Raw genomic sequence first — 15,031 nt, forward strand, 5'->3', positions numbered from 1 at the left:
TTCATGCTGAGAATTAGTTCAAGGACGAATTAGATGCATTCATTTATACCACTCGCTGCATTTAGGGCAATTTGAGTCCCGACAAGGACGCGAAACCTGTAGCAGTACTTCACCGGTGCGGGAATAGCTCCAGTCCCAGCTTGATATTAGCACTGATGTTTTGATTTCGATAGTTTGCAGGAAGCCCGGTCTATTCAACAGAGCTCAAGTAATTGCGAGAATATGCATGCATGCTGAAAATCTATTAACTATCAAGGGGATTATACGATCGTATCGTAAGGCAAAATGAACATGTAAAACAGTGGATTCTTAATCAAAGAACTTCCTAAATTACTTCTCTATTTTAGATAAGATGAGCTAAGCGTCGTCCTGGAAACGAACGAAATCAATGTACAACTATCTGATGATCACAGAATAGAACCCGAGGGATTTTAACTTTTCTTCAGCTTCAGCAACTTTCTTATATGCGCAAAATGCTTAAGTATATTCTGATACTCATTTCGACATTCAAATAGCATCTATATACGATTCATAGTAATTTCTCCAAGTCGCAATAGGAAGCTCTGTTGCAAGGTAAACAAGTCCTAAGACGTTAACTCAATAAGTCATTTTCCCTTTTCGACATTTTAGTGCCTAAATATACATTCTACAATCGACGAACGACCAAGTTTCTTCACCGAAGTACTCACTACACCTTTCTTAATATACTTATTCTCCGTCTCTGTCATCAAGTCCCCTCCTTGTGAAAACTTCTTTGCCTAACGCTATTTTTCTTCTTATGCTCACACTACTTTGACCATATTGACCTAAGATACTCCTTTGATGGGTATCCTGTTCAACCGCTTCAAGTTTATACCCACAACTCTTAATGTTTAACTTAGCCTTTGTTGAGCTCTGTTGAGTGTTTGGCAACTGACCGGAGGGTGATGGCTCAAATCTAGGTAATTCTGCACAAACTGAGCTTTACCCTAGGTACCAGACCCTCTCAGGAAACCCACGGGGCACTAGGGGCAATGCCTGCCACCCGTCCCTTCCCACATGTGTGAATCGCACACGCCGATGGGCCTTGGTATTTCGTGAGCCCTGCTCACACCTCTACAAAACAGCCTACTAAGTTCACCTGGTCGGGGATCACCACGGTTCCCGTGAGTCGGACCCCATAATGCCCCGCAGACCGTCAGTGACTCCACCTATACTGTAATCCCCAACGCTCTCGAAATCCCGAGCGAACACAAGCGGCGAGACCGCAGACAACCCCGGCATCAGACGCGAGGGACCGCGCTCCACATCTGAGTCACTTTGGCACGCGTGCCGAGCTCGACGTGTCGCGAACGCGACAGACATGTGGGGCCGCTGACCCAAGGGAGGAAGTCGCCCCGAATTCTGAAGGTCAAAAAAGCGTAACACCCGAAATCCATTTCCCTCCCTCGTTCCACTCCGCTCACGCCCCCGCCTCCCACGCTCCACTCCAACCCCGGCGATCCATTCAGTGGTTTCGGACGCGTCCACTCTGCTGCCACCTTCCTCCCGGCCCACCACTCCCGCGCCCATCTCCTACCTCCTGTGGGGGGACCGGGTGTGGCGGGAGAGAGAGATAAAGGGATGTACGCTCGGAGGGACCACCTTTCGCTCTCCCACCCCTCCTCCACCTCCAGTGGCATCCTGTGGCCATGCAAACGACACAGAATTGATGAAAGAGACGGGCCGAGTTCGTTGCCGGCGAGTCACCGAAAAAAAAACAATGTCGCAATTCATTCCGAAACGAAGGATTCTCCTTGTACTACACTTCAAACACAGCGACATAGACTCGAAACGAAATTTGGGGGCGCGCTGTTTCTAAACGTTGTTCGACCAGCAAAAAATAAGAGCATTTTCAACGCATGCATGAATAAAATCAATGCCACGCATGTTTCGGCGCACTGAGATGAAATTTCATCATTTTCAATGAAATCGATGACGACTTGGTCCGTAGAAACCCAATAAGTAATCAATTCTTTGAAAATATTTATTGAAAAGGGAATAAATTTCAGCACCGAGCCCCGAAATACCACCCCTTTATCGGTGGTCCCCGCCAAAAGACCCGTCCAGGGAACTCATTACTACTGTTTCTTGGTACAGAAGAACCTATGAGATAGATAACAAAATTAATGCCGAGCTTGGTCTCGAACGGATTTGATATTTGCAATTTGACATGAACGGATGAACGCAGAGAAACGTCATTTGATACGAGTAAGAATATCCACAGAAGGGAGAGGAATACAAACATAAAAGTTATGGTAAAGGACGGGGAGGAGAGATATCAACGAATGAAATCCCAAGATGAGTAAAAAAGAGGATGCAGGATAAGTTTAGGAGTAACTGACGTTTAAAGACTGCCAAAATAAATAATACTGTGAAGGCGGTGAATACGTTGGATGAGATTGGCATTACGAATGGCTTGAGGGTTGGTAGATACTAAAAGAATCAAAGGTTTACGCAAGGAAAAAGATGAATTAGCCGCGGTAAAGCGTTTAAAAAGTTCACATGGATGAGTAACAGTTTGCGCGAACAGTATTAATCCTGCCTATGTAGAGCGAATTTCAAAACCTCGTCAAATAACTGCTAAACTGAGACACTAATCAGATCATGGGAAAATTAATAATGATATCAATCATATCTTTTTGTTTTCAATAATTTTCTTATCACATTCATTTTCAGTGTATATCGTTTGGAAAACTGTGGTGTTTTCTCAACGTACACTAATTATTCGCGCGGGATCCTGCCTTAAACTCTACAATATCTCAAAATTAAGAATAAACCCCAAGAATGCGAAGGCCCTCTTATGCTGCAACTTACATACTACCCAGGAGGATGTGTGTAATCCCATTACGGGGCCTAAGGATTAGGACGGAAGATAAAAGAAACGCAACATTAGAGAAAACCTGAAGCAGAAATCATAAATAAGTAGTAAATCGAAGGCGTGAATGTGAAAACACGACTAAAAACCAAAAGGACGACAGGGAGGAGAGTTGATTAGAAATATTCGTCAACTAAACCTTTATACTGACGAATTATGCTATACTTCAAAGGGAGATTAGAGCTGAATTATAGAAAATGTACAATTACATCAGTAGTATCAATTGTTAAAGTAAGAGGATACGAACTGCAGAGAGACTGCATTATGCCATTGCAGGCAATAGAATACAACGGATTATGAAAGCCAATAGGGGTTGGATAAATGACGAAGTGACAATGAGGGAATTACTGTCATTAGTATTGTTTCGTACCTTCATTATATAATACAGACCACGGAGACTGCACCCTTTCTATAAAGAAGTGAGTCCAGGGCATGAATGGCAGGGATGACGAAATAATTCCCAGTGACCGCGATTTAAGTCCAAAAGATTCGAGGAATATACTACGCATGAATTCTACCTAATCGGAAAAACGAGGCCTACTTTTTGTGTCATCATGAGACCAAGGCCGCTGCCGCCACACGAAGTGTGACTCACAACAGAGTTTCGCAAACGCAAAATCGACAATACGAGGTGAATGGTATTCATATTCATTCTGGTCCCTAAAGTGTTGAAACTTCCTGGGCGGCACCATCCCCATTTTATGACCAGATGTATGCTGGAAATGGCATCGCAACTCAATAACATCCCCCCCCCTTTGGTCGCTTACAACAATTCTCTCTTAGATTTTCACACTAAACACTATTTTCTTATAGCTTCATTACCTTCATTTAGGGTAAGTTTAATCCAATAGTACACATAAAACCCTACCTTGACCGGTATTTCTGATATATCGGCATTCATTTATTGAAGAAGAGAGAGTAGATTGTAGTATCGAGGGAAATTGTCATTTTATCCTTTCTCAACGTGTTTAGATCAACAAAACTCGGAAACGATGCATTATCCACATATGGTGACTATTGGATACATTTTTGCAACATTCTAAGGTGCATGTGCTTGTTAGCTGATAGCATATGTATTTGAATGCGTGTAAGTTGAAAGGATTTTTGCATGAATGCATAAGCCACTAAGGGTGTGGGTTTGCATGGATGAGCTGATTTTGCCATGTGGTTTTGTTTCCTTTTACGAGTGGTAACCTAACAACCCCCGCCACACGCCCTTACGGCGGTTTGCGGGGTGTTAAGTAGATGTAGATGTAGAATGCGAGTGAATATATCAGTCCAATAGCATTAGAGACGAGATAAAAGGGCTTCAGTCCGAATAGGAATTTTTCCGCTTAGATGATCGCTTGCCCCTCGACAGATATAATATTTTTCGGAAAGGCAGTTGAGTAACGTACAATTTATGCGGATGAACTATAACAATAAAAATGCATTATTATGGAGCGATAGGTTCCTGCACGGGGGTGCCTATGCAAGAGGTCTTTCAAATCCGAAAACCCACGCGGTAGGAAAGGACGATCGCAGCTCTCGTGCAAGCCTAAATGGAGGAAACCTAGCCCGCATCTGTCATGAGCTTAACCGGCCAAGTGCGTGCAAAAAGGTTCACGCTATGAAGGAGCACCAAGGAGTGACATTCCTTGATTTCTTAAGATGGTGCGGGCGAACGAGGGGCATCGCCACGCCAATGGGCAAAAATTCAATATATAGGAAAAAAAAGAAAGGAGTCCCGCATAATGCGCCGGCTCCGGGACGCCAAAATGGTTTTTGACATCTTTACGAGCGTGCGAAGGTCGCGGAAAATTTATCAGCATGCCCGAGAATACCAAAGCACGATTGGTTCTCCCCGGATTTGTTTAAACCTGAGGCGGATCGATGATTATTTATTTGATCGGCAGACACATTCCGATCAGAGTTAAGACTATGATGGCACAGCAAGAGACACACTGGCGGTCAACCGAAAAAAGATTACTAGATTCCAGAAATATAACTTTCAGGAAATAAGGATGCTCGGGACTTGTACCAGATTTATACTCTTTTTACCACCACCAAAGAAATCGAAATCCACACACTGATATTCGATCAAAACAAATAAACTATGTTTTGCTATAAAATTAAAAAAAAAGAAACATCAAAGCCGTATGCAATTTTAGGAGTCAACCCAATAATAAAATTCGGCTTTTACTGCCGCCTCACTCGCACTGGCTTTTATTAGCTTCCAGGAAATAGATTTGCCAGGTCGTTTTTACAGATTTATATTGTATTTACACCGCCACCAAAGCAGTTGAAATTCACTCGCTGATACTCCACTTATTGATAGTGATTCAAAATAAATAAGGTGTTGGTGTATTATAACAAAACAAACTTTCGAAGTGGCATAACATTAGAAATTTCTCAAGTAGGAACCTAACTACAAAATTCGACCTATGGACGCACTCAATTTGGCTTTTATTATGTGCAGATGGCGTGGTTCTCTTGGGACATAAGCTTTCCACTACTTCACCCAACACTAAAACCATAAAAATGCTCGCCCAATAAAAAGAAACTTTCTTCCTCCATTCATGATTACTCTATATTCGGCCTTTTCTCTCTCGAATCTGCAGTAGGCAGAGGAAGAGAAGAAATCATTACTGAAAAAGACTACTGCTCAAAAATTCAGAATTGCCGACTTTTAACGATTTATTTTACATAAATCAATGAGTAAAATGAATAGCTAACAACAACGATAAAACATTTAAAAATTTAGCTGACAACAAAGATAAAACATTTAAAAATTTTTGATCATACCGTTTTGCTCTGAATGGCTAATACTCTGCTGCCGGCAGCATTTTGGTCGTGACGTCGTTTCCCCATGATACCCAATGAGTTGTCCTTCCTGTCCGCGAATTGTGTTGCCTTAGGAGTGTGTTGGATGTAGCGCTTTAGTGAATTGCGTTTACTTCTACTGATAATTCGCAACAATTTACCGGGCAGTGGATTTTAATTTCATCGATATTAGGTATTTATAACCACTGGAGCACAGGAAGATATGGAAAGTTTAGAAGAAGTTCACCGATCGTTGGCATAGTAATCTGCTACATTTGAGCCAGACATTTGAAGGCCAGTGTATTTACGATTTCGATTGAAATATATCAATCTTTGCAAAATAAATGTGACCAAAATCCCTGAGAACTGAAAGTATTTCTTTTGGAGAATTAAATTTACTTATTTTTCTTCAAAAATAAGAAGGGGGGTAGGTATCAAAAGAATTGGTTCCGTCACTGCGAGGCCGCATTAATTTCAAGACAAAATTTAATGAGATGAAATAAACATCCATGGATCCAACATCTTCAAATAACTTTTTGTCACCGCCAGTATCCACCAATGAGTTCCGTCACTGCGTGATTTAAATTTTTTCCTATTTTTCTTAATATGTACATTTTGGAAAAATTCATTCCGTGTACGGTTCACAACATAACTTTTCCTTCAGGGATTGGTGGCCCTGAAACAAATAGCAACACCATTGGATGGAGTAAGTCCCAAAAATTAACGATTTAGGTAAATCGATTAAAAAAAGTGCCTGTTGTAAGTATTTCGCATAGATTTGTGTACTTTCTGTACACGAAGGGTGAGAAAATTGTTGAATATGATTTGTAACTGGAAAATAATTTCCTGGAATTACGTGGTATTCACATTTTGCAAGCATATTTAAGGACATACAAATTTAAATGGCAGGAAGGCTGCCTGAAATAAATGAGAGCCGTAAAAATGTTGATTTCATCGATTACCATCCTCATCGGTATCAATCATAAGACTTTTTTATGCGGCGCGCCTATAATTTCTTCTAATCGTTGACCTCTTCATATCTGCATACGTACTTGAATTTATATTTGGGGAGCTGCTACGAAGTTTGCCCGGCTTGGTAGCATACAGTTGCATTCCTCATCGCTACACTTAGAGTCGTTATTGGAACTCGTGCCACATTTGAAGCTACCTGTTGGTGAGTATTGCTGTACCGTTCCCTAAGGTCTCAAATGAATAACTGTAACCCTTCCCTTCAGGCTAATGATGGATATTCACCAGCAGTCTCCTTGGTTCCAATCCAAGGCATCTTCGCACAGGATTCTGCACCATTCGAGAGGTCTATTTCACCCCAAGGATATACCATGCTCTCCCTACGTTCCACCGCTCATTGTACATTGTCTGCTTACTCAACGAGTACTCTCGTTTGCTTCGAAGATAACCTCTAGATCAAGGAGGTCAATCCACCATCCGTACCCGCGAGATTTGGGAAATGAAAATTTCCTACAACTGACCTCAAACCTGCGCATGCGTGTTGAGGGGGAATGTTACTTCCACATGCTACCAGGAGTACTTCTGAAGGCCATTTCGTTTGCGGACAAGCATGTGTGCATTACAATGCACATTAGTAGATGACTCCGTTAAAAGTTATTGTAGCGGCATCTCCCGCAGTTTCTTTGGAATGTGTGCATTAGTTTTCAGCCTACCCTCGTTTTAGAGAGAGAGAGAGATATTCACTGGCAATGGCAGAATTAACCAAAACGAAATGTGCAGTCAAAAACTGCTTCTTCACTATCTATTATTCTGCGAGTTAATTCACCTTAGAAAAATGGTAAAGTGAACAACGTAAAATAATAAACTCTACCTTTTACTTTATTAGGCACTAATTCGACGTCAGTCTACATGGCTCGCAAACAAAACACAACCTAACACCTTAACTACAATACACCACTCTTCAATTTCGCATATTCCCTTCCTCCCATCATTTCTCCCAACATGTCTATCCTTTTCCTCCCCCTTCTTCGTTTGACTATCGTCCTCACTTCGTCTCATTCTTCAGCGTCCCATCGTCAATCAGAACGCTCTACATCCATCTTTCCTGTCTTCTTTGGATTTCTCCCAACACGTCTCTCTCCTGACAAATTATAAGAAACTGCGTGAAATGCCCCGTCAGTAACTCTTTGACGGAGTAGTCGGCTAATATTAATTACAATGCAACAATTTTCGAGCGTAAAAATCATTCGCCATGACCAGGTTTCAAACCCGGATTCCTCGACGTCCGGCCGAGTGCTTTAGCCAGCTAAGCTATCATTGCCTTACCCTCCGAAATTTTAGGGCTTTACCCCTAACATAACTAGCATTTCTCGTTCGTTTTCTTTTCCATTCATTAACCTGTATGTGCACATTTATCTTTTCAATTTCCCACCGTCACGTCTCAATGCCTCCAATCCACGTCTATCATTTTGCTTCAACGACCAAGTTTCCGAGCCGTACAAAACCACGTTCCATGTAGAAGTTTTCACCTCTTTTTTTAATATCCTTACTCAAAACGTGCCTAGAATTGATTTCCTCCTCCTGGTGGAAACTTCTTTGCCTATCGCAGTTTTTCTTTTTATGTGCCTACTATTTTTAACATTTTGGTCACAAACACTCCCAGGATAGCTAAAACTTCTACCAACTCTGGTTTTTGTCGTCTTATTTAACGTTTAACATAGCTTTCCTCTTTCTCGATAACCTCAAAACCTTAGTCTTGTTCTAGTTAAATTTATAACGCGCTAAGTAATTTCCCATGCATATTAAACTAATTTCCACGGTAAACGTATGGAATGTATCCGAGGTATGGTGGCCGGAAAATGTCCGAGGAGAGAGAAAATGAAACAAAAATTCTCAGCAAACCCATATCACTACACTTTGAGGGACAAAACGGTAGGGAAGGAGAACATAAATGGGTATGTTGACTGGCGATGGTGTACTATTACCTTAAACTATGGAATATCAATCATAATAATTAATGGGAACGTAGATAATATCATTACCAACAATCTGTACACAGCCACTGATGGACTGAGGGATGTGGGGAACGATGAAAAACTTCGTTACTGCTTGCATTCAGGGGCTGGCTGGCTTTCACTTTGGATTCGATTATTTTACGCAACCCTCAGAAAGTAAAGTGTGTCTGCCAGCCACTGCGTACGCCAAAATAACGAACGTTCTACCTTCCCCAATTTTCTCCAGCTGCCTACAGACTTTTGGAAATGGCAGTGGATTACATGGTAGCGTGTGGTCCGCACATTTTCTTAGATTCACGGACCACAAACAATTTTCAGCTGAAGAGAATCAGTCAATCATATTCTGGTCTTCTTTCTGCAGCAGCTTGCAACGCTCATTTGAAGTAGTATAGCCGTCGGATGGGAATTAAGAACCTTCGTAAAGTATAAACTAATGCCGAACGAAAGTGTGATATTCCCAACAATTTTTTTTATCGTCTTTTATAACATTGAACGATAAAAAACAGACAATTAATGACCCAGATTTCAATGAATGACCACATTCTCCAAACCTGAAATTGATTATCATCTATTGAAACCTGAGTCGTGAGAGGTGGTTTTTTAATGGCGTTGTAAAAGATTAAACCAGCAAAACATTGATATAAATACTTCCAATTTATCAATGAGCGGATATAAAATATATATGTATATATATATATATATATATATATATATATATATATATATAAATATATATATATATATATATATATATATATATATATATATATATATATATAAATATATATATATATATATATATATATATATATATATATATATATAGTCACTCTATTCTTTCTCACTCATAACAATCCTACCCCTCCCCTAACCGATTGGCCTCACCAATACATCTAGCTTAACATAGACTTCTTCAAATATACGTAGTAGATGCGATGCCACCATAAAAAACTGCATTTGAGAAGCACTTAAAGGTTATAAATTTTAACGATGAAAGAGGTGAGATAAACATGCTATTCCTCACTCCACAGTTAGACCCCACACTAAATGAACTGCGTGCGTTGGGGACCAAGAGAAAAATGTTTAAGGAAATTGAGCGGAATACCGAGAAAAACCACGATTCGTGGAAAAAAACGCTATGAGAGAATACAACGAAACGATTACTATGAAGCGTGATGTGTAAGCCTCGGGAGAAGAGAAGATTCAAAGGGCGAATTGAAATTGCCGCACAGGTATCAATCGCCCCATATTTTGGCGACGTCGACGAAATAATTAAGGTCTAATACTAACAACTACAGGTCCAACATTCGTGAAAAACATTGAGAGATACATACAATTGGCATGCATAAATTCACCTATCACACAAAACCAGAGCCCAAGGATGATGCACTAAAAAATTATTATCGTGCTCCCACTTTCAAGATTCTTCACGCGCGTAATTATGGCTGGTGTTCCAACAACTCCTCCTAGTGCTTGCGCGCGGCTCGAGGGGTATGGTGCACATGGGTAAAAATTTGAAGAATTATCAACTTCCCTTCCTAAAACTGGCGGCAAAAATGAAGTCAGACCTGTCGGTTGTCTCCCGCAAAGCCACGCATAGCCATGATAATCTTTATCGCGAGGATTAATCTGAAACTTTCGAGGTCTATTCACCTGCACAGTGGGCCAACGAACTCCCGCCCTTGAAAAAATCGGTAGCAGTTATATACAGTCATAGGTACGTCTGCTAACATTAGCTCGCGTGTCGCATCGAAATCAGACTGATCATGAAATCATGCACTGAAATCGAATGATTAGCCTGGGAATAATACGACCGATGGATAAAATGAAACTACTTTCGAACAGTCTTATGAAGTTGGAAGCAAATATATCCTCTGAAATATATCAAGTGGCTAATTTTGGTCCTGTATTAAAATAATGAATGAATATCAAATGGTTACTGCACCCAAAATTGAAACCCCTGTATCAAATAATGCACGGCCAGTTGAACCAAAAACAAGAAGAATAAATTACGCCCAACTAATCAAAAACAAAACGTCAGAAAACGAAATTGACTTTGGTTGGGTCAAATTGAAATTGCAAACGTAAATTCAATTAGATCGATTCGGTTATTAATAATAAACACGTTTCATCGTTCGAATAACGGCGAAAATACCCGCGACATCTCATTGAAATCGAGGTACAGACAGGAGGATGGAGAGAATGCGAGTGACGAATGTAAATCACAATGCAAGCCACGCAATAAATAATGCGGAATCCAAAGTTAACACTCATAGGTCGTTTAAATATGAACAGTACGGAAATCGCCGCCGATGACCAAGGAATAAAACAAAAATTATTGGCCTCATGAACATTGACAGCAAGATGGATTAAACTATCTAATCACTTCGCCGGAAGTGCATTCTCATCTGTGGTTGGCAGTCATTACGTGAAAATGATCTGAAAGTAGGCGACGATTATTGAATATGCTGCATACAAGATGTAGAGATGAGGAGTAAGCACAATATCAAGATAATAACCGAATAAAAGTGCATTAGCAGCTTTGAAATAATACAGAGGTCATCATTCATCATCATGAGCACCAAGTGTCATTGCCAAATGTTGCAAATGATGATTTCTTACTGCTAAGGAATTCATTTTAAAAATGAATCCCGGTGATTCATGAAAAATACATTTCCGACACTTCTTAAATAGATTCAGACCACAGGTAATTGTCGAAGTCGAAAAAAATCACATGGCCACTTAATTCCACAATTACTCAAGGACACGGTAGAGTATACAGGGTTCGTCCGGAAAATAAGTGTACTGACTCCTGGGCTGGGCGTGCCGCTCCAGGCGCGCCCAACACCGCTCTGACGGGCTGCGATTGGAGGGGGGTATGTTGGCAAGCGACGCTGAAAAAGGCAGTCGGCTCTGAGCTGTGGTGTAGTGAGGAGCTCTGTTAACGCGAACCTCCACGCTTCGACCCACGTCACGGAACGCGATGCTGAAGTTTTTGGAGCAGCGTTATTCCATCAAATTTGCGGTAAAGCTTGGGAAATCGTCTACCGAAACTGTCGGTATGATTAACCAGGCTTACGGGGAGTCAGCCATGTCCAGAAACATGATCTTTCGGTGGCACAAGATGTTCGTGGAGGGCAGAGAAGAGGTCGACGAAGAGTCTTCGAGAGGTTCCCGATGATGCCTTCGCGGGAGCGTTCCAGGAATGGGAACGCCGCTGGAACAAGTGTATCGACTCACAAGGGTCCTATTTTGAGGAATATTAGCTTAAGATATGTAAAAGTGCAATAAATTTTTTTTCCTGAGCTCAGTACACTTATTTTCCGGACGAACCCTGTACATAATGATTCTCGGTTGGGCGCATAATACCTGCAAGTTCAATGAAAAAAACTGAAAATGAGCAAACTTTTTTCTTTCACTACGTAAGTTTGAGAAAAAACCGTTAGATCACTAATAGGTTAATTAACTCCTTAAAAGCCAAGTTTATTGCCACTGGTCAAACGTACAAAATGAAGATCTGACTTAGGAATCCACATAAATCATTTTTAACAGTTGCATCATCAGAATGAACATAATTAATTTAATATAAATTACAAAATATTAGTGTTTTGCAACAAGGTGGTAGTTGGGCAATCGAAGAAGTGAGTTAGTTGTATCATCTTCCACAAGAAGGCTCGTGGAAAAGAGCTTGATCAATGTGGTTAAAGAACGGCCAGTGAATACTTCAACATGGAGCGTGGTTTTGTACGACGCGGAAACACGGCCTTCGAGGCAAGAAGAAATAGCGGGGAACGTTGGGCAGGCGAGATACGAGGGTGAAGAGGATAGGCATGTTGAACGGAATGAAGGGAGGTAGACTATACGCGGTTTTCTAGAAGTGTTTATTGTGGTGAAGGATTTCAGAGTGCGTCTTGTTAGGCGGGGCTTTGAAACTCAGCGAAGTTCAGTTTGTGACACCCAAAACCTACGTTAACCGGTAAATCATCAGGATATATGTATTTGAGCTTCCTTACTCTGCAGTAGAGCTTACTTATCCGGCAGCTCAACCATGCCGCTCGACGAGTCTAATCACGTAAACATTACAGCTTATCATCAGTCCAGATTTTTCCTGGAGGAAGTGGAAATGCTGGGTTGCCGTCTTGTTCTCGCTCACGAACGTGCCCGTTGAACTTGCAGCCCTAATTACAAAATATTTATCAAATATAAATCCGAAAAGACATCAAATACCAACGCCCAAAGTATTTACGGAACAGGCAAGAAAGAGGACGATGTGATCGGCCAGTAGGAGTTTTCAGGAAAATCGAATTTTATTCACTTGCACTACTTAGCTTAGTTCCCTATATAGACCTGGAGGTAATCCCTTGTTAATGTAAACCAATCAGTAGGTATGAAATTCAAAAAAATACAACACTGGACATGACGTAACACTCGGGTTCGCGGATGATACAACATAAAGGGAACATAATATTTACAGATAATCTCAGGGTAAAATGTTTTTTTACGCATATAAACACAGATTTCTCTTGATTTCTTCAAAATTTTTGACTTCTTACCTCACATTCGCGTTAAATATATTTAGTCTGGGAATTCTCGTTGCACATCAACATTTGACCGATTGATGTTCATATGTTACCTGTTCAAATGAAAAACAAGATCAAAGATATCCATTTTTAAATGTAAATAACTTAGCATTATTGCGATTTTTAAATGAAATGGGTTTCGCAACGCGTTTCAGCTTCGCTGAGTCTCAAGTTGAACCTGTGGATTGTTAAGTGAAGCAAAAACGCCTTGTGAAACAAAAATTAATACGTTAAGCTATTAACCATTCAAAATACAACCTTCAACTTTTTCTTCAAATGTCTGGTATTTAATCCTAGTCATTGCTTATTAATGAAACATTGCGGGTTTAGCTAATCCGATATGAATAGTAAAACGTCAATGTCTTACGTGATCTGGGGAGTATAAACGCGGCGAACGTGTCCTCTACCTCAGATTAATTAAAAACCCTACTCTTGCTATTCCTAAAGTTTAATTGCAACTTTCCCCTTTGTCTTACGATGACAAGCATCATTGCAATAAAAAGTAACAAACTTTTATCCGAACTTCTTCAACTATAACTAGTTACACTCCGAAGGATGAATCGCATAAAACGACAGTTTCATAACCTCAACCTTCATTGTGAAGTGAGATATGTTTGGATCAAAAGTAATGGAAACGTTCAGGATTGAATTAGTATGAAATTTCACATAAATCTCTACGTGGAGGAGAATCAAATGACTTCAATCTCGTGTATTATAGAGAGATCAAGGGACAAAATTATTACGCGCCGCTCCTCTTCAACTTGCTACTGGATTCGAGCAGAATTGACGCAAAATAACTCTCGTCCACATCTCGCATTGGGAAACCGTCTTATTATCGCCGTACTCTTCCCGCGAATTGCGCCCGAGAGCGACATCCGCTGGAAAAAAACCCAAATGAGGGGGGAAAGCAGTGGGGGAGACGAACAGGAAACGGATCGTACGTTCTTACCTCCTTGATCTTATCCCTTTTCTCCGGATCCGCCAACCCCGGGAGAAGGGTGGGCACGAACCCTACGCCTGGCGGCGTGGCCGTGGACGTCTCCACCGAGGGCGAGCCTCCCTCGGACCGTGAGATGCGGTCTGACGCGGATGAAGAGGAGGCCATAATCGGGAACGGGAGGCTCCGGAACAGGAGGGTGATACTGAGAGACACAAGGACGAGGGAGGCCAGGAGAGCGGACACGGAGCGCAGGGCCATGGTGGCAAACGCCGAAGGGCTCGCTGACGAGGAAGGCAGCGGGAGGTTTCCCAATGTTTGCCGGAACTGCGGCGATGTCAGATATTGTCAGAGAATCAGCAACTTACAGGGCGACACGATGGGACATTGATGCACTCACGACAGCAGATGGCTTTTGGTAAGAGGTTCGGCTTGAAAGCAGTAACGTTAACAACAGATGTCTGCTAAGGCAATGGCTACAGCAATCGCTTTCAGCTGGTGCTGAAATATGTCTTTGACCAGAAGAGCGAAGAGGGAAGAGATAGGGAAGAGAAGAGGGAAGAAATATGTCTTTGACCAGAGTTAGGCGGTGAATGATGGATTTTCAAGAAACAAAACGGCAGGAATACTCACTGGAACTGAAAAGAACTTAGCAGCAACAAAATCGGTCCGAATTGTCTGGGAACAAGTGGGCCTATCACCAAAATTGTCACATGCACAAAATTCCACTAAAAACCATATGGTAGCAGCATCTTTTGACTAGGCGTGATTCGGTAGGATTATCACTCAAAAAAATCACGCCCAATAAAGAAAAAGGTAACTGCAGATGGTG

The 15,031-nt window shown here is 41.3% G+C and overlaps 1 protein-coding gene across 1 annotated transcript in view; it reads right to left on the bottom strand.

Annotated features, from left to right (window-relative positions):
* The window catches only part of alpha-Man-Ia (alpha-Mannosidase class I a), a 217,320-nt gene extending 202,598 nt beyond the window's left edge, over positions 1-14,722 (bottom strand). The window contains exon 1 of the mRNA XM_071583834.1: positions 14,212-14,722. Within this exon, the coding sequence (XP_071439935.1) occupies positions 14,212-14,460 (249 nt within the window). The 5' untranslated portion in view covers positions 14,461-14,722. The remainder of the gene's footprint in view (positions 1-14,211) is intronic.
* Positions 14,723-15,031: the final 309 nt, after the last annotated feature.

This window comes from Hetaerina americana, unplaced genomic scaffold (genome assembly GCF_022747635.1).
Source record: "Hetaerina americana unplaced genomic scaffold, ioHetAmer1.1.p SCAF_15, whole genome shotgun sequence".
NCBI lineage: Eukaryota > Metazoa > Arthropoda > Insecta > Odonata > Calopterygidae > Hetaerina > Hetaerina americana.